The sequence below is a fragment of the Cygnus atratus genome, chromosome 2 (assembly GCF_013377495.2).
Source record: "Cygnus atratus isolate AKBS03 ecotype Queensland, Australia chromosome 2, CAtr_DNAZoo_HiC_assembly, whole genome shotgun sequence".
Classification (NCBI taxonomy): domain Eukaryota; kingdom Metazoa; phylum Chordata; class Aves; order Anseriformes; family Anatidae; genus Cygnus; species Cygnus atratus.
In genome coordinates this window covers 132,508,028-132,534,559 of record NC_066363.1, presented here as the reverse complement: position 1 = coordinate 132,534,559, position 26,532 = coordinate 132,508,028, and the positions used below count along the sequence as shown (strand labels likewise).

The 26,532-nt window shown below is 40.9% G+C and overlaps 1 protein-coding gene across 1 annotated transcript; it reads right to left on the bottom strand.

Moving 5' to 3' along the window:
* Nucleotides 1-8,372: 8,372 nt before the first annotated feature.
* LOC118247909 (carbonic anhydrase 13-like) lies at nt 8,373-25,451 on the bottom strand. Its single transcript, XM_035546333.1, has 7 exons — nt 25,421-25,451; nt 19,495-19,692; nt 15,667-15,785; nt 12,618-12,713; nt 11,379-11,441; nt 10,293-10,448; nt 8,373-8,486 (listed from the first exon to the last, which is right to left on the bottom strand). Exons 1-7 carry the CDS (start codon nt 25,449-25,451, stop codon nt 8,373-8,375), a joined length of 777 nt encoding a protein of 258 aa, XP_035402226.1.
* Between the last annotated feature and the right edge of the window lie 1,081 nt (nt 25,452-26,532).

The window sequence follows — 26,532 nt, the reverse complement described above, 5'->3', positions numbered from 1 at the left end:
CACTCTGAGAGAGAGCCCAGATGTGGTGAAGTCAAGGTTCCCAATAGACCATACAGAGAAAGGTACCCAGGAAAGTTCAGCTGCACATACCTTTGTTCCAGGACCAGAAAGTGGGCCCTGGTTTGTTTTATTTACGTGATAGGCATAGCTATTAAGTTCTGCTGCAAAGCACAGCAGACATGCTTGAATTTTTCTCTGGAGGCTTTGAAGGAGTCCGTCAGGAGGCATCTGCTACACTGCTTTCAACTTGAACATTTCACTTCTGTAACTGGATAGTATTTACATTGTGGGTGTGATATTGTTCCTCTCTGTAAACCCAGAAAATAAATAAAAGTGATGGCAACAATAATATGTAAAAAATAATTTCTTTTTAGCTATCTAGCCATTTATTTGGTTAGTGGTTTTAAACTTTGGCTGGATAGCTTTCCCCCTGCCAAACAAGAAAGGTTACACTCACTGCCAATAAGAAGCATTAGGTAATGTTTGTACAGTGCCTACCAAAGAAAGAGTGCTAAATACTAGGAGTGAAGCACATCTCAGCACTCAAAGATCTGCATGTTAAATAGTTGACCCAGTGCCCAGACTGGGACGACTACTGACTCCAAAGAGGCTGGAGATAGACTTATGCCATAAGAGAAAAGAAGCCTAGTGCATCTGTACAAGTAACACCATGTAAAACACAAATAAGCAGCAGAAACACTTTTCAGAAAAATATGTGGATCTTTCTTTATTTCGATACAAAGAAATTCAGACAGTCACATTTTCTTCTTGCATGAATTACCATATACAAAATGCAAGAGAAAATTCTTGTGTTTAATCTTTGATCTTTCTTAATTTTCAACCAGTTTTAGCAGGAGCTTAGTGCAAGCAACTCCACAACATACAGGGAGTTACTTTGTCATAAACAACAAACAAACATCCCCAAACACATTGTCATGATGCAACACACCCTCACTAGTCACTAGGGAAAAATGAAGCACAATCTTGAGGACTCTACGTTATTTAAGCAATATCACACACAGGCAGTGGGTATTCTTGAGTGCTGTTCAGCTCAGATATCCTGGGTGTTCCCACTCTGCTATTAGGTGGCCATGTTGCAGGGCTAGATTACTAGATTACTTCCTGATTGCAGTAACCCAGTGATGGGGACTGTATAGGTTGTATATACCCTCCACGTACTGCCACAGAAAGTGAAACAAAGATCAGTGATAAAAATGGCAGTTATCCAATAAATGATAATAATAATAACACACCAGAAAGGAACAATTGTTTATTGTCCTGTCCATGCTTACAGCTTCCATCTTTCTGTAACCATAATCCATTTCCAGCTAATGCTCATTTGAGGTTTGCTTATAGGAACTAAGAAGCATGCCCAGGGCTCTAAAAGTGGTACTTAGATGTCCCGGAAATGGGAGAGACTGGTTGGCAAGTGCTTTCTGGAATTTCACATGGAGAATGATGTGGGAGCTATGCCACTGCTGAAGGGAGCACCACAGTTCACCTGAATCAGGAAACTGAACCAGAAACTGGTTTTAAATATCTGGCCAGATTTTCTAAATGCACTGTCATTGTTCCAATGGAAAAAAAAAAAAATCTGCTCAGGGATGATCATCTGCGCTCATTTGTGTTTACTGCATGTAAATGTTGCACGGAGCTTGCCCCTAGAGCCACGGCCACAGTGTCTGCTGCCCACGCTCTGCCCAGCTGCTTTGGTTGGCAAGGCCCAGCCAAGCCAGGCCATGGTAGACCTACAGAGCTGTCTTGGTAGTGCTGACCTGGCCACACAAATTACATAAATACACTTCCTTTGATACCCGGGGAAAGAAAATCCAGCTAGAAGGAAATACACAAAAACTTGAGCATATAGTGGCTGCTTCTGGAGTATGGTGTGAGGCACATGTGGCACTATGCAGTGGTAACTGCTTATGGAGAACAAGTGAGCATTTAAGTACAGTTTTACCCAAATATGATTCTTTAAATCTCCATGATGCTTTTGGTTTTGTCCGAAAGTCATCCTTTAGTTTTTGTATAAACTTTCTTTTTCCCTTTTGGGAACAGAAATAAGCTCTAAACTCCACAAGGTACTGCTACTCCTCTCCCACCCGCAGGCCGTGCTTGGAGGCCGCAGGGCGCTGCTGGGGGCTGCCTTGCTCATGGGCACCTGGCAGCCAGGCCAACGCTTTATTCGCAGTGACACCTATCGGCAAGAGCAATGTGCAAAGCAGCTCTTTTCCTGGAGAACATTTTTGATGGTCATGCTCCTCCTGTCTTCGGCGTTTTTCGTCTTCACAGCTCCCCACTCAGTTGTTCACATTCAACTCAACATTTTACACTATTGAACATAGTTTAGTCTGTAATGGTCTTTTCAATCCCAATACCCCTTTCCTCAATCAATCATCCGTCTATCTCCAGAGCACATGTCAAAACAGAGTATTTTTTTAACATTGGCAGTGTTTGCCGGTACGAGAGCGCTCGGCATCCCCAGTGTTCAGGAGACACAGCTTCTGTGGAGGTAGCATAGCATCAACATCGTGCATTTATCGTTCTTACATACTTGCCTGTTGAACGTAGCTGTCCTGATGCTCTCCACAAACAACACCAAAGCCTCTGTGGGCACAAGAGCTTGCCTGCAGATTTCAAGAGGTTGCTGCAATCCAGTTTCAGTACAACTCCATAATACTCAACAGAAGCTGCTCTGTTCTAGAGTCATTCTCCAGCTCTTCCTATAGGGTTTCTGTGTCTATACACATACATAACATATATAGTATATAAAATATATATAAATAAGTATATATACAGAGAGAACATATATAGTTAGTTCAGTATTGTTCCTAAATGTTTTGGAAATTATATATAGGAACTGTAAGTACATTAACACCATCAGGCTGTGCATACAGACAAGACCATTTCAAGGATTTGCTCAGGATACATGCTGACAACACCATGCACCATGTTACAGCAACTCAGATATTGTTAATTAACAGTGTTTTACTTTGATTTTCCCATATACAGCCATTGCTATGTTTCAATCAGTTCAAAACTAATTCAGACAGGTTTGCTGCAACAGATATTCAGGAAAGGCTTTGTTCTGGGCTTTGCTTCTGTGGTGAAGTTTCTGTGGACTAGTTTTGAAGATGAGCTAAACTATTCACCTAAATAGGTGACCTATTCTCCATTATCACCAGTGACAGGACCCACGGGAACGGTGTTAAGCTGAGGCAGGGAAAGTTTAGACTGGGTATCAGGAAGAGGTTCTTCACTGAGAGGGTTGTCGCACACTGGGACAGGCTCCCCAGGGTAGTAGTCACTGCACCAAGCCTGTCTGAATTTAAGAAGAGATTGGACTGTGCACTGAGTCACATGGTCTAAACTTTTGGGCAGACCTGTGCGGTGCCAGGAGTTGGACTTGATGATCCTTATGGGTCCCTTCCAACTCGGGATATTCTATGATTCTATGATTCTATTTTGAAATGCTGAAATCTTTTTTGGGGACATCAGGCTAGAAGTTCCTTGGCTAGTCTCTGAAGACATCTTTAGCAGACTTCAAAATTGAATCTGTTGTTGAATAATGTGGTACTACAACTCTCGTACAGTTAGTTTGATGTCACAATACCTGTAATAATTTGTCCTTAGTTATATTTGCAATGAAACAGGTAACAAAAATACTATTTAAAACATCTTCAGCAATTTCTTGGGTTCTGCAGACCTGGGGACACAGCATTCTTTTGATTATTCATACCCGGGTCCCTGTTTTTTGGTATTACGATGTGAATTTTAAAACAATTTTGAAATGTAAGTTTGTATACTTAGATCATTAGTGATTTCCAGGTAAACATTTTACTCATGAAATCACAAAATACATAAGAAGCTGGAGTTTGAATAGGACAAAAGGAAAACGGAAATCAAAAACCAGACTCTCTGAAAAAAATGTTTTGACCAGCAAGGATGTTGTAGTGCCTTGTTTTCCGCAAAAAGGCCAAAGTGTTGTTTTTTTGTTTGTTTTGTTTTTAATTCCACTGAGAATATATTTCAGTCTGTTTGTGCAACTGTAAACAAGAGAAAAATCAAAAGCAACATGTTGGCATAGTGCTTTATTCAAAATATTTTCAAATCAGAGACACAGTAAAAAATCTAAATCAGATCTTCACAAAAAGTACGTCATCTTTTTGTTCCATGTGACCTTTATGATTTACATTTGAAAAACAAAAGTGTCAGGATCATTTCCGAATTATTCAAATGTATCCACCCAAGTATTTGGGTGAAATTTGATAAAATAGAATTGACACAGGAATTGTCTCTGCAGCATGTCAGTTCTGTTATGTGGAAGCAGAGAATCTTCTTTTTCCTAGGAGAGTCAGGTACACTCCTTTCGGAGAAGTCTGCTGTCGCCAATTTCTGCTGCACAAATGAAGTCAAAAAGATTGCACATGGAAATGGTTCACCACAATGAAACACTTTACTCTGCATGAATGATGATGAGGTTGATGGAAATTGGAAACACAACACTAATTTAGAAACGTTTTATTTATGCACTGCAGTGTTATCACCTGTCTCACCAAAATTGCAGACATCCAGAAAAGGCCATCTTTTCATAAAGGAAGAACCTCATGAATAAAAAGTATAGACTTGACATTATCTAAGAAATTGAGTCATGGACCAAAATTCTATTAGGCTAGATCTGTACAAACAGTGAAAATACTTAGTATGAAAAACAAGCAGATGATCTTAATGCAGAGAGAGTTGGATGAAATAAAATTCTACCAGATTTCTGTGGGATGATTGCCACAATGCTTTTTTTATACTATTTAATACATCACAAAAGAAACAAACTGCTCTAGAGCAGCATTCTTCTGACAATTATACAGATGCTGCAACTTGCAGGTGCTATAGGTTCCTCAAATATGTGCAACTTTTAACATCTGAAGGATAGGCAAGATTTATCTCTAATGGTCTGCTTCATACCCACCTAAAGTTTACAAGAATATGGATCTTGGATTTCCTTTCTATTACGTCTATTAAAAATGTATTACATATCTCTATTACATTACTTTATTCATGTCCCATGTTCTACTTCTTTCGGTAAAGTTATTTTAAAATCAAATATCTGGAAAACTTTTTTTTTTTCCTCTGGAATTGATTCTTTGATTTTTTTAGGTCCCAGTTCATATGTGGAAGGCCAGCAAAGATCTGTTTGTTAACACAGTGCAGAGAGAAATCTCTGCAGTGGCAGAGCAAATAGGTGTATGGTAGCAGTTGTCTGCTTCATCTTCAGGCCCCTGTTCTTCAGAAGGAAAGACAGCATACTTCCCAGGTTTTTACTTCACTATAAAGAAAAATATCAGCTGTTTTTAAACTCTGCCTTTGTAACATGAAAGACATCACGAGCACGACTTGCAAAGGCTATAAACAGCAGAGTGCACTGCTTCCTTCCTGTGCCAAAAACAGCAGAGTTGACCCCAAGGATCTACTACAATTTATGTAATTCTGAGAATAAGTTTATGGGTGGCCAGTCATCCAGCTGTATACAACTCTTGACAGACACTCTTTTCAGCAAATGCCCTATATATTTTTTTGGTCATTGAGCATTGCATTCTTCCTTGTATAAAGGATCCAAGTGTGTCAGAGGGTAACTAGTTGATCAAAGAGACCTGCAGTTGGGGGAAGAAGCGGGGGGTCAGGGGCCATGACATATTTTAGCATTGTCTGCTCTAAAATCATGTTACAACAGCATAGAACCCACACTTGAGACTTGACTCCCTGGGAGCACACGGCTAGTGGTCTGGTAGAGACTCAGTGCAGGTTGAGTGTTGAGTTAGTGACTGGGGATGCAACCCAGTATGCTCAGCATGCTCAGTGCTGAGACTGGGTCCGTGCTCTGACCTGGAAGTCACAGCAGAAGGATAATTCTGGGAAGCTGTTCCCAATGGATTTCAGTCAATTGAGAATTTCTTGTCTTTTCAAATGTCACCAGCTTTTAGCCCAGACGTAGAACTGTGCTAGGTCAGACTAATGCAAACACAGCATCCCCACATTAGAATTACCATGAATAATGTCTTCCTCTAAAACTTATTTGCAAAACTCTATATAAATAGTTAGAAACTCTAAGTACAATTGATTGAATGTCTTACCACTGCCAAAGACACTTTACTTGGAACATAAAAAGATACCTAACACTAGACTGCTCAAAGATAGATTTCAAAGGAGGGATGACATCTTCCAAGTATTTTCCAAAACTAGATCTGCAGTTAAAAAACTGCAGGCTGCTCTGTAAAACTTTAATGTCTTTGATAGAAAATACAAGACACATTCATAAAATCCATTTTTTTTATTTTGATAAAATCCTCATAAATACCAAACCACTGGATCAACTCCACTGTTTTTTCAATACGTAAAAAAACACGTAAAAGTTTTGTTTCTGATATGAAGCAGTAGCCTTATTACTTTATCTTCTCAGGCAAATAAATTTTATAACCTTCGTGCAATTTATAAACAATTTATTCATTTTCTGCAGCTACTTACATGATTGGCAAAATATATCAGATCCAACACTAAATCTAAAAAAGGGTGTGAAAACACACAACACACTCGCGCTCTCTCCATTCACACCTTGCAGACGTCCTTATTCAGAAAGAAGCAGCCTGGGTCCTTTCAGCTGCTTTCTTCTCCCCATGCCAGGAAACAAAAAGTGCTGGCAGGTTTTTCCCTTTTGTTTAATACTTGTACCTGTTTCTGCCAAATGCCTTTTATTTTTCCCATAGTCTATTTGTGTTCATTCCTTCAGAAAACATTCAGAAGGCACTGAGAGGCCTTGCAGCAATAGTACCTGTAGTCTGGGGAGGAGAGGACAAAAAAAAAAAATCTACCTATCTTCAACTAAGCTAAAATATCTATGACTATCTACTTTATTCAGTTAAAAGAAGGTATATAAAGTCAATTCTGTTAGTGATTTCCCTCATATTTGTACATCTAAGATAAAAAGACCTGTTGAGGCAAGAGGCACAGCATATAAAACCTATGAAAAAACAAATTCATGGAGAGCAGTCATGGAAGATGAGGTCAGAGGTACTACAGAGACCAGTGGCAGTCCCTGTCCATGAAACCACTTTCCACCTCTCTCAGGTACCACTGTTTTTCATTAATTATCACAGTCTTAAGGTAATCTACCTATACTAAGCTACATCCTACAGCAAGTTCATTAAAAATAATAAAAATAAGTTTGGCTTGAAACGAATAATTACATTCAAATAACAAAAGCTCCTGAGAGAAACACAGGCTCAGGTCAATCCATAATGACAGACATTCAAGTTGCTATTATGGACTCATCTTTTATTAGATACTGACTTGATTCTGATTTCTTTGGCTTGCTCTAAATGCTATCTTTGGTCTCGGAATAGAAATGCAACCACTCAAGTTCTGCTATGTCAGCAGAACTTCAGCAGGTACCTAGGAGATGTTATGTACCCAAGCAATGCTGTGCTCCAAGCACAACTCGGGGTGTCTTGTGTGAACCAGTCTAAAGCAAGAGCTGTCCCGGTCTCCTGAGTACTCGTTGAAGCAGTAGGAGTTTGATGCTACATGGATATATTGCTACAGTCCCTTATAGTTCATCATAGACGCAACAGACTGGATTTAGGCATGAACTGACAGATCCTTCTGTGACCTTCCACCTTGCATTTTTCAAGGTTAAGGACACTCACCACTATATGTGGCAGAATTCACTAATACCTAATCCACCTGACATGATCCCACAATACACAAAATCCTAACTTTTTTTAAAAAAGATGTTTGATCAGTACATCGTAACTGCTCTGAAGCAGTCAGAATAAAAGAATCATATAGATATGTTTTACCTAAATGCTGTTAGTCACTGCTGCTTTTTGTAGGAAGGTTAGTATGATATCACAGAAGTCAGCAATGAAATTACGTCAGCCTTGAAATGTTTTTCTCATGAGAACTACAGTACAAAGTCTTACAGAGAAGCTAAATGTTATGTTAGATACCACAAGAATAATCCCAGAACATGCTTTAATACGAGGGATCCTCTTAGTGATATGCCATCCTAATTTGGTGCCAAATTCTGCACAACTCCTTCACCACATCTAACCCTTATGATAACCCTCTGCGCATGTAACACCGGCACCTCTATGCTCCCATACCCATGCACACAAACACATTCAGACCTGTTGACATCATTGATGAAACTACAAAGACTCAGGACATGCTTGTCTGTGAGAAATGACTGCATAGTAACCAACAATTAAACAACACCTATTTGTTATAACAACTCACAAAAAAAAAAATCACAAAGTATATAACTATTAAAATTAATTCAGCCTTTGGTGTCAGAGGTGGCCTATTCTTGCTTTACTCCTTCAATTCCTTCTGACTTCTCGTCCCTTTAGAGGCTGGGGAGGCCGATAGTTTCGCAGCAAGCAGCAAGCGACCTCATCTTCAGCAGTGCTCAGCAGGCTGCGGAATTTGGCCAGCTGCAATTAAGAGAGAAGGTTCAGCAGGAAACCCTGGTGCTCACACTGATGAAAAAACATGCAGTAAAAACTAAAGATACTTCTCACATGTTTTACACTGGGCAGAATGGAAGTGTATTTTTCTACGGCATGTGTGGAATGGCAATTCCACCATTTCTGTCCTCATAAATGTAAAACAATGACTCATGAGAAAACCACCTGATACATGTCAGAATGAAGGGTAAAATGTAAGGATTATTTGTTTCCTATAGTGGAGACAGAACAGGCAGTTATTTCCATCTAGGCATAAGCTTCTCTGCTTAATCTGATCTCAGCAGAAACCCAGGTCAGAATTCCATGTCTAAACGCTGGGAAATTGAAGTCTGAATTAGGATCTGAAGCTAGTATTTTGTCTAATTTCTAATATTTCCAATATTTCCTTTTTCTATATACCAACTTTCTTTCTTCATTACCAAGGGCAGGATAGCACAAAAATAATTTCATTTTAATAGTGCGCTGAGTTGTATGGCACATTGCATCTTAACTGCATTAAGGGCAAAAAAGGTTAATCTTATCTTCCTCCACCCCACTCTACAGCTAATATTCATAATTCTATGTCACTCGGGTTCCTTGTAAGTTTCTAAAAATTTAAAATTTATTTTTCACTTCTTTCAATCTGAAAAGTGCACCAAAAAGTGGGAAGTAAACTATAAAGTTCCAAAGAAATACACATTTGAGAAATAAAAATAAATGGACAAACAGTATGAGTCATGGTATGAATCACAATGGCAAACATTACTAAAAACAAATACTTTTAACTCTATGCAAGCTTATATTTATATGAATATAGCACATTTATACTTTAATGCATAAGATATAGCTACTATTTTTGAAATAGTAAAGAATGACTGTATTTTGCATCCTTTCCAATACTGTGTCCTCTGAAGCAGTTACACATGGGTGTATGTATACAATGCTCAATATTTTAGACTATATTAATTTTAGATTACCCCAAGTAAGAACCTTTTGACCTGAACAATGGATTGTATTTGGGAAATTCATATCTTAATGCAAATTTTCAAACCTAGATACATATGCATTGCAGCAACTTCTACAAGACCATACTGGAGGGAGTAGGGAAGAGATACAGATGAGAAAAATGGAAGCACTGACTGAATACATAATTTAAAATCAGTTAAAAACAGAATTTGATGTCTGATTGCATGTCTAACAAGCATATCTTTCAGTGAACTATTTCAAGATCTTGTGCAAAGATAGAAATCACCAGTTTTGCTGACTATATGGCCTAATGTTTTGAAGTTTACTGAAGTATTTGTAATATTGACCATGAACTTGACAAATGCTGTGGTGCAAAAGTCCTGAGATTTACAGTGAGGCCAGCATATGGATACCATATCACAGGTGATGTACTTATTATCAGCTTCCAAGATTAAAGCTGCTATACTCTGATACACTTCAGCACCTCTTCACTGGGAGAAACACTTTACAGCAAAGATGATCAGCCCACTGGGTGTCACTGTTGCAACATTAATATATATAAATATAATGTGAAGTTTCGTAAGTCATCTAAGTAGACTCTAGTTTTTAGAATATGTTGGTTCTTTTTAAAAAATGGATAATCAATAGCTGTTACACAAAGAAAGGCAACAAGAAGTCATGATAAATTTGATAGACACATTTTGTCCTTTGAAAATTTGACAAGGTATTCAATGTCAAGGTCTGCATAAAATATGTTCTTTTGGTGGCATTTACAATTTGAGGTCTTACAAAAGCAAATTTCTACAGCAGTTAAAAATCAAAATGCACCTGTTCGGAACAAACACTTATGGGCTCTCTCAGAACAATCCAGATGACACTTTCAAGGAGAGGTGGAACAGTGAGAGAGCCAAAGTAAGTCCAGTAGTCCAGGGATTTGGGAAGCAGACAGCTAGGATCGAAGTTTGTGAATAGTGCTCTTTTACCCTGGAAATTAAAAAGAAGCTCATTGTGGTTCTAGATTAAATATATTTAGCAAATTACTTCTTTTACAAGATCATTAGTGCCTTACATTCATTAACAATTAAAAAAGAAAAAATAAAAATAAAAAGAAACAAGTAATATTTAAAAGCAAGAGCCCAAGTTAAATCATGCCAAAGGGGCAGAGCTTCACCATTATGGGGTGGGCTGGCTGCACCCTGAATGATCACAGCATGTGAGAGAATGCCTTTCAGATGAGGTCCTACTTCTGTGACAGCTTTGCTACCTGTGTCCTTGATGCTAGAAGGACACCATCAAAGGAGTCACGTTAGCATAGAATCCCCATAGCTGCAAATGACTGCAGGATGGAGTTTTGAGGAAGAGGTGAGAAAATGTTAGACATCCAATGTGTTCTTCATGGGGCTGGCAGAGTAACCCCACAGGTTACTCTGTTACCCCCCGCTCACTCTTCCCAGGCTTACTACTACTTCTCCCTGTTTGGGCTACCAGGCCAGAGATGCCTGCATGAAATGAGCTGCTGCAAGCCTGGCTGATTTCTTTAACACAAACAATAGCTTATTTCTCACCCTGTACCTCAGCAAAATAGGGGAGGAAACTTTTCCTTCCTCCTTTTTCACAGCTTCCCATGATGCATATTCCTTTCCTGTTAATATTCTCATAGCAATGGGCTAGTCAAAGACTACATTCCGTGTCTTTCCCTCCGATCTCTGACTGTGTAAAAATATTCTTTGTCTACTGGTTTTCAAGTCTACCTAGCAAGAAATTTCCTAAGCTGTCCCAAGTCAGAGTTAGATATGAATAGCTATGACAGTAAGGAGTAGGGAACTTGAAGGTGAAGGGATTAGCAGCCAGGTTACCAAAAACAAAACTAAAGCAACCATCAATATCAGGAGTAATTTAGAAGCACTTGTTCACCTTGATTCTGATGGTGTCCAGGCGGTCAGTAATCTTCTTCAGCTGAGGGTTGCATTCACCAATCTATTAAACAAGGGAGATAAAAAAAGTAATACTTGAGCTATGGAGAAAATTTGCAAAAATAAATGATCAGAAAGCAAATGTACTGAAACACTTTTATATAGCTTTACTTAAGTGACTGTGAGATCTGATGGATTTTGCAAGAATGAGGCTTTGACTAGCTGACTCTTAGAGACTGGATTCAGAAAAGATCCACTCCCTTGCTCACAGTATTTATCTCTGGCCAATCATAGTAACTATTTAAGCTACAAAAGACCCACAAAATTTACATTGCAGGGACATTAAAGCATTTTTTTATATATGGAGAAACTTTAAGGTTTCAGGCTTATATCAGTAGTTGGAATTGCTCAGAACAGCAAGAAATTTAGAAACGTTGTTACACATGCTGAGCAGAAATTGTGTGCTAAGAAATCCAGTGAAACTTTCCAGTTTACATTATAATGATTCAAGGAAAGACAGAGTTACTACAGCAGTTCTTTGCAACTGCTGCATGTAATTGCTCACTGACTGTACCAGAGCCAGCACCAGCACTAGCTGCCCCACAGGACCACCTGTCCCCAGGAAACTGAAGTCACCAGGCACAAACCATGGATTTGATGAAAGCCCTATCCTTTGTTGTGGATGGTGTGCCTTTTCCATCTGTTTCTTCATGCAGAAGCCAATGAAGCTGTTGCAAGGGTTGAATTTCATCTTAGAATATGTGCGAGAGGCAAAGATGTATAGAACAATCAGAAGGAAATTCTCCATTTTATTTTATTTTATTTTTGTTCATTTGTTCAATTATTTTTCAGAAGAAACTATCAGTGCAGAAACAAATATTTAAAGAAGCATTTGAACCAAATTAAATCACCCTCTTAAAGAAACATGTTAGGCAAGCACAAGTTACTGGGATCTACAATAGGGGCAGCTAAATTATATTCCACATCTTACATTGTACAGGAGGGCAGACTAGGCCAACTGAAGAGTCTCACTGTCCTGAAAACCTATTAATCTATTTCTAATCTTAAAGGAAGTACAGCTTTCTATATTGGAAAGTAAATAATACTTTGTGTATTATGAAGGAAACGCTATGATTTAATGCCCATACAAAACAAACATCTCTTTAACAATAATTATATTATCATATGCCTTTGGGTTCATACTTAGATTTATTTGGGGGTTGAAGCATTTTTTTCTTACCTTCAGAAATACAGCCATGACTGCCAATCCATCTGACTGACGAGCTGCCTCAACAAAACTGGAATATTTTTCTGCATTCCAGTGAACCACATGAAGCTGAAAAGCAAGAGGCACAGACAGCATCAACTCTCGCTGAACTGAAAGAGTCATAAATTAATACTAGAACTTTTTATGGTGTTGACACTCTACTTTGCTTATTTGTATTCAGAGCCATTCAGTTTTCTAATTGCAAGTATTTATTGAAATTGGTAATCATATAGTTCACGCAAATGGCAACAGCATTGCCAGTGGCAGGAATTATTCAAAATTTAGCAATGATCAGCACACCACTGTGTCTAGCAAACTGCTGTCGGGTCCCCAGGTTGTGAATAGAGAGGCTAAGGCAATGGTTATGTAACTAAAGCTAAGGTTTTAAACCTATTTCTAGTACAGCTGATTTTAAGATGTGATTGAAAAACATGAACATGTCATTAGTATTTTGCTCCTCTTTTTCCTTAATTAAGTTTTCAGAAAATCAGCCGTATAAATAGCTAGAAAATGGGCAGAGGAACATGCATTAAACTTGCACTGACATCTCTTCCTGTGTTAAGTTTAAGCTGACTATCAAAATTTCATCTTTGGCACTTTCCAAATGTCGTTTTCTACGATTGCTAGTAGCTAGGAACTTAAAAGTGGCTTGATATTCTCAGGTGAGCATTTGCATTTCCAACATGTATTTTTCCAGAACTGTCCTATGGTAGTTTCTTAAGAAGCTGAAGACACCTTACTGCAAGATGGGGTGTAGATAACTTGCTACCTGTCTTGTAGCCAGGTGGAGAAAGGAAAAGACCATGAGGTCTACCCCCATACCACTTTGGTCTCTCCTGCTAAGCCAGGTTTCCTAAATCCTGCCCACGCTCTGCGCTGGGAGCTCAGGAAGCACCAGGACGTCCCAGCCTTGAGCAATGAATGGTCCGACTGCTGAACTGGAGAGAGCACAAACACTCACACAGAGCTTAAGACTAAGTACTTCACAAATGTTAATTCCTCTCGCAAACCCTCAGTGGATTAGTAAATCTTATTACCCATAGTTTTACGATAAGGAAATAGAGGCTCAGAAGCAGGGCATGGGATTGTTTTTTCCAAAATTGATGACCATCTTTTCAGACTTTGAACTTTACTCCTTAGGAGCGCTAAAAAGCAACTCCACTGATGGCCTAAACTGGGATGAACCCCTGAAAAAAAGGCTTGCATTTGAAATACAACACTTTACTTTAAAACCCCCAAGTAAGAGAAGTTTAGGAAAGCTGGCACTTAAAGTATTTGTATGGGATGCAACGTAACTACATGGTTGACATACAGGCCTAGGAAAGTGAAGATTTTGACTGCACATCTCCGTCTTTGCCTAGCCTCTGTGAGCTTCAGTTTTCCATATATGTAGCACGGAGCTGTTACTTGGTGTTACAACACATAACGGGGTGTTTGCTGAGTACTTGGGCTCTCAGTGGCCAAGACATTACTTTCAGCAAGTAAGGAATCCCACTAAAATCAATAACAATACACATATGCACACAATGAAACACATGCTGGCTCACAGCTTCAGAATCCATGAAGGAAAGTTGCTTACAACTATTGTTAATTAAACCAGGAGGAGAACAGAATCCACTAAACCATTCTTGGGCGCACTACTATCCTGGAGCTCAGCGCCTGCACCACTCATCATTATAGGTTCAAAGAAACTACGTTGAACAACTTTTAAACGAAAACATTTTTACATACACAGAAAGGAAACAGATACTCTCAGTCAGAATTGACTTTATTGTGGATTTTAAAAAAGCAAAAAACCAACAAAGAACAAAAAGCAAAATTCCCACAACTAAATGAGGCCCCCTCCCACTCCCTCATCACTTTGCCAAAAACCCCAAACCAACCCCCCCCAAATTCAAAAGAAACAAGAGCTGTGAAACACTTTTGGGTACAGCCCCGTTCTCAATGGCTTGTGACTTCTCTTTTAAGGAATATATACCATCTTACCACCGCTCTGTCACTGCAGCTTGAGAGGAGACCTTGATCAGACCATACGTTGCCACAAAGAATGAGGTCATGGATGCCTTCTGCTTCCCGCTGGGTTTAGGGGGCTGAACCTTGCAGTCTTCTTTACCTGTACGCTACTTTCTTCAATATAGTTGATGTTTTTTCTTGAAATCTTACTTCTTCCTCATGAAGGTGAAAACTGAAACCATCTTCGTTTCTCTCTGAGGTATTTTCTTTTGTGTGAACAGTGGTCAGAAGCCTTGGTCTGAATTCTGTGTTTCTTATCCCAAAGCCAAAATGACTTCTAGAGAGCTTCTTGTGGAGGGTTACCCAACCAACAGGCAACGGAAAGCTTTTTAGACTGGCTAGAAATTCACAGATATTTTCTCCTTCCATTTGGTTTCTTAGATGGTATACATATATATATTTTCTCAGCTAGAAATTTGGTTTTGGCACTTAATGGTTTTAAAGCACCTCTATTAATTCTTTATATTCCATCTCACCTGGTTCCTGTGGAAAACATAAGCCTTTAAACACTGCAAATGTCACTTTTCCCCATTAATGTTAGAAAACTGATTTTTTTTCTGACCACTGTCTCTTATAGCATTTCCAGCAAAATCTGATCACACCACTGTGCATACATTTCAACTTTTTTTTCTTCTTTAGTATTACAAGTCTTTTATTTTTCCATTAGCTTTTATGCTTATACTTTTTACTTCTTTTTAACCCCAGAAAACTCTTCACTGTCTGAACTACGTGCTGTTAAAGATCTCAGTCTCATCAAAATACTTCATGTTACTTCTGTTTGCAAAGAGGAATCAGAAACTGCCAGACTGAATATTTTTGGACATTTGGACTACTCCAAGGCACCGAAGGAGACAGAAAGGACCAAACGCGAAACACTTCAGGAAGACTGCTTGTCTTTTGATAAAATGGGGGGAGAAGGAAAAGCAGGGAGAGGAGCGGCAAAATTATTCTCACAACGGAAAGCTAGTCACAAGCTTAGAGGAACAGATGACTCCATGCAGAGCCTTACCTCTGCTGCATATTTCATCCCATCCACCGCGTGCTCAGAGCCGGCTTCGTCGTTGGACCCCCAGTGGAAGTGAATCTGGCGCAGCCTGTAGGTCCCGCTGAGTGGCCCCCCGGTCAGCACTACAAACCCAAACACAAGGAAGAGGTTTCACTGCAGGAATGGAAGCTGCTGCCCACATCCTAAACTCACACCAGGCTTTGGTCTTCAGATATTGCCCTGTTTCTTCTCAAAAGCTCAAATGGGCTCTCCTTTCTTTGAAGTATTATATAGAAATCCTCATTTGTCCAGGATATGACTTTCAAAATTGCACTAATGTGTAGATTAGTGGGTTACTGACCATTAAAAAGTTACCACCAGGTTACCACCAGGTGTGTCTTGCTATGGGCTGGATATTGCTCAAAAGATGGAAAAATATTGCAAGGAGGAATGGTTTTAAACTATAAAAGAGTAGATTAAGATTAGATATTGGGAAGAAATTCTTTGCTATGAGGGTGGTGAGGCACTGGCACAAGTTGCCCAGAGAAGCTGTGGATGCCCCATCCCTGGAAGTGTTCAAGGCCAGGCTGGATGGGGCTTTGAGCAACCTGGTCTAGTAAGACGTGTCCCTGCCCACAGCAGGGGGATTGGAACCAGATGATCTTTAAGGTCCCTTCCAACACAAACCATTCTGTGATTCTGTGATTCTATTTCTTTTTTGCAAGTAGTGTTCTATCTTGAATGTATCTAAAAGAATAACTGAGAAATGAAGCTTAAATAGAGATTCTATGAATAAAGGGGAGGATCAGAAAAATAAAATGTGAACAAAATTTTTCTCCTCCCTGAAATTTGAAGGACAGTAGTTGGACTATAAAAATTTTCAAGGCTCTTTCCTTCTTTTGCAACCAGATCCAGTTATGTAGACTGAAGTCTGAGAAACAGGATTGTATACTAAACAAAAAAATATATATCCATTGTACAAGTGCAATATTATGGACACTTAATTAGCCATTTATTTCAACTAAGCACCCATATGGGTGAGCTTTTGATTTTTTAAGTGCTTATCTTTTTCTAATCTGTTGGACGGACTCAAACCATCCCTGTCAAGTCTGCACAGAGACTTGAACATGAATCACATTCGGAAAGATTCCTTACTTACTGCAAAACAGATCACCCCACTCTCCCTGCTCCATCCACACCTCCTTGGAGGGTCTGGAGATTAGTCTGAGCTGTTTTACTGGTCCATTATAGAGATTTTAAGGAGAAAAGATGGGAGGTTCAACCAGATGGTTTTTAAATTAAGAACACTGGGAAAGAAAAGTAATTTTTTAGCTCTTCTAGATTTAATTCAAAACTTAAGTTTTGATAGGAGCAAAGTAACAGTAAAAAGAATTCCTTAACTTGCCTATCTGCTGACACAAGTAGCCTGGGTAATGGAAAGGAACTGGAGGCAAAAATATTTGACCTTCTTAAAACTTTATCTCAAAACCACACTTTTACAGAGTTTATAAACCTAGTGAACAAAGGGGATGGGGAAGTGGCACTCCTATAATAAATGATTTCTTTCAGGAATGGAGAACTTGTAGGCAAATGATCCTAAAAATGTGTAAAGATCAGTGTTCAAACTGGCTGAGGAGAAACAATTATGCAGAAATACATCAGCAGCACTCAGTGAAAAATTTCTGCTGAAAAATGTGGAAAATGGCCTGATGATGTATTTGTGTCATACAGTCAGTCATCATACAGTGGTAGTAAAAAATCTTCTATTCAAACAGCAATTAAGGAAGAAGTTAATCAGAAACTATTTGAAGAAAACATTAGTATCTCAAAGTTTGAAAAGAGCGGGAAGAAGAGGTATTTGAAACATTAATAAACCAATTTCAGGGAATGGAGCTGAAGTGGTACCAAAGAGGATAAAAAAAATTACACAAGCAGTTACAGGCCTGACAACCCAGCTTCAGTGCTGGTCGAAGTAAAGAAATAGTTCACACTAAATTCAGTTACTAATGTATTAAAAGATTCCAATGTATATAGTACCACTTAATTTGTTTTTTTTTTTTTTTTTCCTTTTTCTTTTCATAAAACCACCATATGGCAGGAGTGCTTACTTCACAAGGGTGCCCCAGAGGCCAAATTTTGGCCCTAGAAAATTCAGTATTTTTTGATCAATGACCTGAAAGAAAACAAAAACATTACTGATAAAGTTTGTCAGTGACAAATATTAGGGAAAATAATGAATAATTCAGTTTACAGATACAGAAGGGTTTTTTTTTTGTGTGTGTGTAAGTAATGAATGAAAATGGACAAAATGTAAAGCCATGCACATACGACTGAAGAACATTGTTCATACATAGAAGACACGGAGTTTCCTGAAAATGACTGGGGTTTACATTTGTTAATTACCTAATCAACAGCTGCCAGTGCTTTGTTGTAACTTGGGCTTTATCCTTGGATATATGGCCTGAGGAAAGTAGTAGGAAGAAGATCATATTACCACTGCTTTGGTACTAATCTTAGCCTACAGAAATATGATCAGGACCTATCACTTCATGGATGGAGTTAGAAAGTGGAAGAGGTTCTTGCTGTACTCATATTCTTTTTGTTTGTTTGCTTGTTTAAGAAAATGAATTTAAAGGCTGAGTTGATCCAACTCACACCAGAAATAAAGTGTGATTTTGTTTTTTTTTAATTGTGAGGGTAATTAACAATTAGAAAAACTTACCAAAGGTGGTGGTAGATTCGTCATCGCTGGAAATTTTGAAATCAAGATTGTATGTTTTTCTAAGAGATGTGCTTTAGTTCACCCACACCTACTAGACTTGAAGCAGAGATTAATTCTGGGAAGTCGCTTGGCCTCTGAGACACATGAGGTCAGACCAGATCACTGACGGTCAGCTGGTGGTTTTCAGGCAACATCATGTTGCACATATCAACAGGAAATTCAAGAGTTAAACTAAGACTGTCCAGGAAAGCAAAGTATGATGTTGTCTCCATCTATGTCTGTAGCCACTACCGGCCAATAGGTCCTCAGGACTAATGGACAGGATGAATATGAATTAGTCCCCCTCTGGCTCTAACTCTTGTGAATGCACCACATTGGCTTGGATCCTCAGCTAAGCCTCATGTAGCCACAAAAGGATTTTATTGCTTCAAGAAACTGCACTCCTGCAGTTTCAGTGGAGGGGTGCTAGCTCTCCTACCATCCAAGAGACGTTTCTAAAGATGAAGGCACTAACATTACAAAGACTACACTAAACCAGAGAACTTCTAAATAAGAATTACGGCTTGCAAAAAGGGAAGATACACACTCCTACAAAAGACTGGGACAATGACACTTTTCAGAGAAGAAAAGGGATCACTTGGGATGTATTTCATTTGTTCTGTATTGGCTCTTTCCTGACATAAGAAGTCCAGGCATGGATTATAAAAGGAAAAAAAATATATAACCAAACCTGCAACTAAAGTCAGGTAAGAGACTTGAGCGATTCGGTTGGAATGAACCTGTAATGAGACACAAAGGATTCATCTGCAGTGAGAGAGTAGCATTTGAAAAATGGTACACAACACCGTTCAAACAGGGGTGCTGGCACTATCTAGCTGGTTGGGGTGGATCAAACCATCCATGTGAAGAGGGAATCCTAGCGCTTCCTGAGAAACGCAATCTCGGACTCATCTGGAATTATGTCCCCACATTGCAACACGCTGAAAATCTGGGGAAAAGGGAATTTCGCATCTGGAGGAGTGGAGCTTACTGGTTATGAGGAGGTCACAGCTGGCAGAGAGACAGGCCCAGGCTGTACTACATTCAGGAAATGGTGGAAGGAAACACGGTGCAATAGGAAAGGAACAAACCTGATTTGTTTACGGTGTCATCAAACTCAACACTGGTGGAGTGCCCGTTGTTGAGGATGATTTTAGCAGACGCCGGGTCGTAATTGGGATTTAAAGGACGGAGAGAGGGATCATACTTGGTTTCCTCAGTTTTGATGTCGATGGGTGACTGACGGTCTCCATTAGCGACAGGAAAAACCTCCTTCCAGTGGGCAGGCCCTGCAAGGCATGGGAAGAGAAGCTTCATGAGAAAACAGACTGCTTGAATTTTTCTTGCTTACCTTCCTATAAATTCAAAATGTGTGCATCAGAAAACCCTAGCTCAAAATATCCAGCTACATTTGTTGTACCACCTTGCAACAGCAGCTGGTGGGACCCCTTCACCTACCTTGCCTAATGTATCTAAATGTATTTGGCCTTGAAACCAGGCCATGTGCAGTAGGCCGAGTTTTGATTACACACAACTAAGACTCAGCTATGCACAAGACATATCCAGCAAGTGTTCTTTCAAATCAAGTATCCCATAAGCAACAGGCACTGTGCCTCACTAAATTTTTGACATGACATTTTTGCCTGATATCATGTCTCAGTATGTCTTCAGGGATTCCCTCTTACCCAACCAATGTCCACCCAACCCAAAAGGGTTTTTACATCATAGTCACTGGCAGCAAAAGATTTGAGAACACATCCTCCTGCCAACTATGCTGAATGAGATGGGGAGACATCAAAAAAAAAGACAAAAAGGTGATGTGCAGGCAATCCTGGGATCTGAAGGCAGTGCCTGTAACCAAACCATTGCTGCCCACTGATCACCTCCTCCCAGCGCATCAGCCCTGCAAACCAGCTGTCACACCAGCAGAGAGGCAGCCATCCTCTCACTAAAATGTCTCCATATGTACGTGTGCACACGTGCAAGCATTGTCTTTGTAAATCAGCAATAGAGTTGTGAGAAAAAATGGCAAACATCATTCTAAAGTAGTAAGAAAAGCTTCACAGATAAGAAGTATGAAGTGAACCTCACACACACAACTCAATAAGAACACATGTGCTGTAGTTGAACCATATCTGAATAATAAACAATATGGAAAGAGGTTGTAAGAAAAAAATGGGAATAATGTGTTGCTCGGGGAATATGTCCTACCAGGTAAAGGCAGCAAACAAGTTGTAGTCCAGGCAAGAGGAGACGGGAAGGGAATATGAAAAAGGGGGGAAAAAAGATGGAAAAAGTGGAAGGGGGGGGGAGGCAAAGGAGGGTTAAAGGAGGGAGAAGGGGGGGGTAAAAGCGGGAAAAAGTGTGGAGGGAGGGGGGCTGGAGAAGGAGAGGAAGGAAGTGGAAGGGAGAAAAAGGGTAGGGGGAAGGGAGGAGAAAATTTGTAGAGCAAATGACCTCTCAGTATTATAAAGAGCATAGGAATTGTTTTTTCCCTCGTGTTTATCAAAGGTAAGAAGCATAATAACTAAGAGTGACTAGATATTAGAAAAACTCAAATATGAGCATCAGAACTGAGCTTGTAAAATCTGCACCCCCAGAAATCCTCATTGCTCCCTATACGGAAGGTAACTGATCTCAGTTTAAAAACCAGCCTGTTGTTTTGGATCTTTCTGGATGTCTCATCACTTAAATAAACACAATGACAAAAAAGGAGTAGAATGTAGTATGCTGTGATTAATAGCCTAACATCAAAAGCAGTCAGATAGCTTTCTTTCCTTGACTTCAATAGCAGTGAACATAGCTCAGAAATTCGCAGGTGCTAAAACAGCCCTGGCGCCCCGCAGTAAATCAGGGAGGGCCGAGGGGGAGCAGCCTGCAGAGCCACCTGGGCACGGCCGGGCTGGCCCCCGAGCAGCACCAAAAAATGCAAGAGGGAAGGAGTAGCTCGGAAAGACCAGCTACATCTTCAGGTAGAACAAGGGCTTTGGGTCTTGAATTTGTTAAAACGTAATTTTGCTAATGACTTCATTAACTAAACCCATTAGTCAAACCACTTCTAAGGCAGAAGGTAAAAATCCTCCTGGTTTGAAATATAAAGTTGCTTAAACTTAATTCTTCTCACTTCACACATGATGGTCAAAGCCATACAATATTTTAATTAAATTCAGTTTAGCAAGTGATATAAACTTAATTCTGTTTAGATCCTAGTACCTTCTAGTTGGAGACAAAATGCACAATTTTATTCATTAAAGAAACACTCACTACTTCATCATTTATACCTAACTGCTAAGATTTAACGTGCTTAGAAAAATCATATTGCTATTTCATTTTAATGCTTAGGATATCCCTAACCTGAGAAAAGGCAAAGTATATTTATGTGGTTAACTACTTTGTCCTATTGCTCCATCTCCGCAATAACTATGCTTAGCATACAGCAAATAGTATGAGTGATTTGCATTCATAAGTAATATAAGTGGGACAAAAAGAGGACCTGAGCGTGTGATTCTGACATTAGCTAATCATTCAACAATGAACTAAAAAGACATTGTACCTGCTTTGTTGCTTGTCCTTAGCTCAGATATCCAAAATCCTGTTTTGACTTTGGTGATTAAGAATCTGTCAGTAACACAAGACTGCCAGAAATCGGTCCTTGCAAAATATACAGGAAAATAAAAGAAATTTAAGCTCATTTTGCACCACCTAGTTTTATCAAGTGGTATTCCTTACTAGCTTATCTACCAGCAACCCTACTGCAATAACCCCACTCTTCCTATGCTATGAAAATTGTGTCTCTGTTCATTACTACTGACCCCATCCCAAAGCAAGCATTGTGTATGTCTGATGGAAAATAAGTCATTACTGTTGGAAGACAACAGACATGATGTTCATTTTTTAATTTACTGAAGGAACTTACGAAGTTTCCTCTTGTTGATGGAAAAATGCTCTTTTGCTAGAGGAGGCTAGCTAGTAACTCTCAACAATCAAAGCCACTGTAGCCAAGATTTAAGACAAAAACCTGGACCATCTGCTCTGAAGATTGCATACTTTTATTTTGCACACTTTATTTTACAGACACCACTACCTAATGTGATGCACGGCTCTGTCACTTTATATTTGACTTATGGCACTCACCAGCATTGCACACATCAATTTATGAGCCAGATCTCATAATGAAGGCAGTTATGAATTTGTCAGGAAATGCAGCCTACTGTAGCATCTAACTGCAGTGCTTTTATCCAGCTGAAGTTAAAGGTGATGAGTTTCATCAAAAGGCTGGACTAACTTGAAACAAGCGTAGCGGAGGCATTGCAGGATACTGTTTGGTTGCAGTGAGCCTCTATACTTGCATAAATGTAGTATATACAGACAATAAAGTGAATTATTAATATTTTTTTTTGACAGTTTGGTATTATATGCAGAAATTTTATTGGTTTAGCATGGTCTGATCTTTTCAGGAGCACATCCTCAATTCTAAAGAGGATCCGTTGCCCAGTTTGTCGTATATGAAATGCTTAAACTTATACAGTTAGGCTTGCAAGTAATTTGGTTACATATTAGTTTCTAAAAATATTAGCTCTGGAGAGAACAATCAAAAATTCACAATGGGTAAAATTAAGTGGAGTTTTCCAATGCAGACATCAAAACTATGTAATTAGTCTCAGGGAGAAAAGAAAAGGAATTCATCTCTTTTTATTTATAAAATACCTCAGCATTAGAGTCGTAACAGACCAAGAGACATGTTTGCAGTTAAACACAATACATATGCATACTTTCCACATAATTTATTAAACTTAAATTTGTTAAACTTTATTTATTAAACCTATTAAAATTTATTAAACCTTATTTATTAAACCTATTAAATTTATTAAGAAGTAAACTTAAGGCAATTGATTCTCGATTTGTCTTCTAACTAAAGTGGTTCCCATTTACGTACGAGATCTGCTTCTGCAGAGGGTTGAGAGCGTCCCCCCCCCTGCACTGCAAGCTCAAGCAGCTGTGAAAAGCATGCATGATGGTGCCACACTGAAGCAGTTTTCAAGGTCTCAGTATTACACCTCTATATGTAAGCACCATCAAAACTGTGAGGCAAGAATAAAGGCAAGAAAACAAAGGCAAAGTTTTGCATAGAAATAAAATAATGCCTCTTGGCATTTCAGAGATACATGCTTCAAAGCAGTGAGGAACATTTCATTCTGTGCATACCAGTCAGCCCTTGTTCTACACAGATATACCATAAATGCAGATGGGTATTTGTAATATTTGACAGTTTACTTTATGCACAAAATGATTTATGTTGCACTTATTATTGCTAAGGGGCAAATGAGTTTTTCCCCGGTTTAAAAAAACAGTGCTTTTATCACTGCAAGTACCAAATGCTGATGTCAGAATGGATGCAGATGTCTTTCCAACTCTTCAGCAAGTCAACCTGAATATACGACTGCATGCAATTCAATTAATTTCACTCATTGCTACTTCCTTAGTTGCAAAAGCTGAACTTAGTTCCAGGGAAACTGTCTGGGGCCATGCAGGGCAACAACATTTTTCAAGATTAACAGCAATTTCATGCATCCACTATTCGGCGAAACAAGAAACAAGCAAAACCAAAAAACTAAACACATAAAATGAGAAAGAATTAAGAAATAAAATGGATGCTAGGGAAAAGCAGTCAAGTGTTGGGTATCCAAACCTCTCTCCTTTTATTCTCTTGTGAGAGGTGAAGGGAAGGGGATGGACTGATGGGGAGCTCCCCACCTGGCAGCTGCTGGGGGCTTTGAGGGAGGAGGAGAGAGAGAAAGCCAAACTCCACCCCGAGTAAGTTATCAGCCGGTAAACAGAGTTTGGTAGACGAGAGAGGGGGCCTCAAGCAGGGTCCAGGGCCACCCTGATAGAAATTCTGGTGCCCTCCCATTCCTAGAAGCTGAGGATAGCACAGGAGGAGGGCTAGGATAAGGGAAGGAAAGCAGGTTTCTTATCTGGACCCTGCAGGTGAAGTCCACAGAGCCCATGGAAAACATATGGAGAAACAAACTAGAAAAAAACAAGACCCATTTATGTCTTAAGGGGAGGGGCAGAGCACGCTGCACAACTGTAGATAACATGCCTGATCATCGCAACATCGCTGTTATCCACCACCACCACCCAGTTTTTCAGGAAAAGTACATCCATCCAAGAAAAGATTGAGCAAAAAGACCAGAAAGGAAAGGCAGCACTTGTGCAAGCAGTGCTCCAGACTCCAAGTGATGATACTAATGAAGTGTACTCCTACGGGCACGAGTATGTGTAAATACAGACATACTTTTTCACCTTTTACTACACGCAGAGTTTTATTTCTCTGCGTAATAAAACAGACAACACAAGTTATTCCACGTGTGTGATCCAGACTGACTCCAGCTTGCAGAAGTGCCTTTATTTCTGCTTGCATGAATCGGGAGCCAGTCTGCACACCGGAGCAGCATTTGCATGACTTACGATGCAAAACAGAGGAAAAGCCTTTAAGCCTACTGATGAGCCCATTTGGGGACTTCAAAGGCCGAGAAGATGAAGGAAACCAAGAAATAACCAAGATCCAAAGGGATCTATCTCCTCTTTGCTGCGCGGTTACGCACTCAGAGGACCGATCCCGACGCTTCCCACCGCGGGACAGGAGAGGGACATCACCGGTGGGGTGACCCCGGACCGGCGTGTGTCCGAAAAAGACCCGCTAACAAAACTACGTGCCCGCGGCTGCCCCAGCGGACGAGGCACCGGCAACCCCGGGAGGACCGGGCCAGCCCCTGCCTTCCAGCCCCGCGCCGCCCCCTCGCTCGCAGGGGATGCTGCTCGCATCGCTCCCACCCCAAATCCCGCCCGCCCCGTCGGAGGGGAGCCCCGGCGGCACCTCCAGCTCCCGGCAGCGCTCACACGGGGCTGCCCGAGACGGCTCCGGTAGCGGAGCCGACCCCCGCGACGACCGGGGTCGCCCCGACGGGAGCCCCCCTGCCCCCTGCGGGGGGCTCCGCGCAGCCGCCCCCCTACCGTTGTGCTCGTCGTAGCCCCAGTGCAGCATGGCTCCGGCCTCGGGGCGGCACGGCACGGCACGGCTCGGGTCGGGACGAGACGAGACGGGACGGGACGGCAACAGCGCCCTCGCCGGCACCGCCGCCCGCTTTGAAGGCGCCGGGCGGCGACGCCCCGATGCCCCGCCGCCGATAAGCGGCCCGCAGCGCTCCGCGCCCGCGCAGCCCAGCCCCGGCCCCCCCCCCCCCCCCCCGGCCCTCGCCTGGGGCCCCCGTCGGAGCCGCCCGAGGGGCACGGGCTGCAGCAGGGCGGGGGGCCCGGCGGGTGCCCGCCTCCTGCCGGGGCTTCCCCGCGCTGCCCCGGCCCCAGTGCTGCAGGTGCCTGGGGACACGAGGCTTTTGTGCAAACCACGCAAAATGACTTTTTTTTTTTTTATATAAATTTATTTCATTTTCATAGAATCGTTAAGGTTGGAAGAGACCTCCAAGATTATCTGGTCCAACCATCACCCTACCACCAGTATCACCCACTAAACCGTGTCCCTAAGCACCAGGTCCAACCTTTCCGTGAACACCCCCCGGGACGGTGACTCCACCACCTCCTTGGGCAACCCGTTCCAATGCCTGACTGCTCTTTCTGAGAAGAAATGTCTCCGAATTTCCAACCTGAACCTCCCGTGGCACAACTTGAGGCCATTCCCTCCTGTCCTATCACTGGTTATCTGCAATCATGATCTAGATAGATCATGGTTGTAGGAAAGACTTCTGAAGCTCTATAAACATTTCACACTCTCAGCTGACAGCCTAACACTTCAAATGAACTGAACACCGCTCTGCCAGAATCCATCGCCCCGTCCTCTCTCCAGAAGACATGATGAGGCTCTCTCCTTTCTTACCTTATGCTTTGGGCCTAGCTGCAAACCGTGCAGCCCCCTCACATACGGAGGTAGGCAGGCACCAGCAGGAAGAACACCAGCAAGGCTCAGGAAAATGCTTCTCTGCCGGGCCCGGCCCGCAGGACTGCCATGGGGGCTCCATTTCCAGCTTCCCTGTGAAGGCCAGCACAGCCGGAGCCTCCCTGCCCTGCCCGGGCACTGCCTCCTCGGCCACACAGCTGCCCCACACGACTGT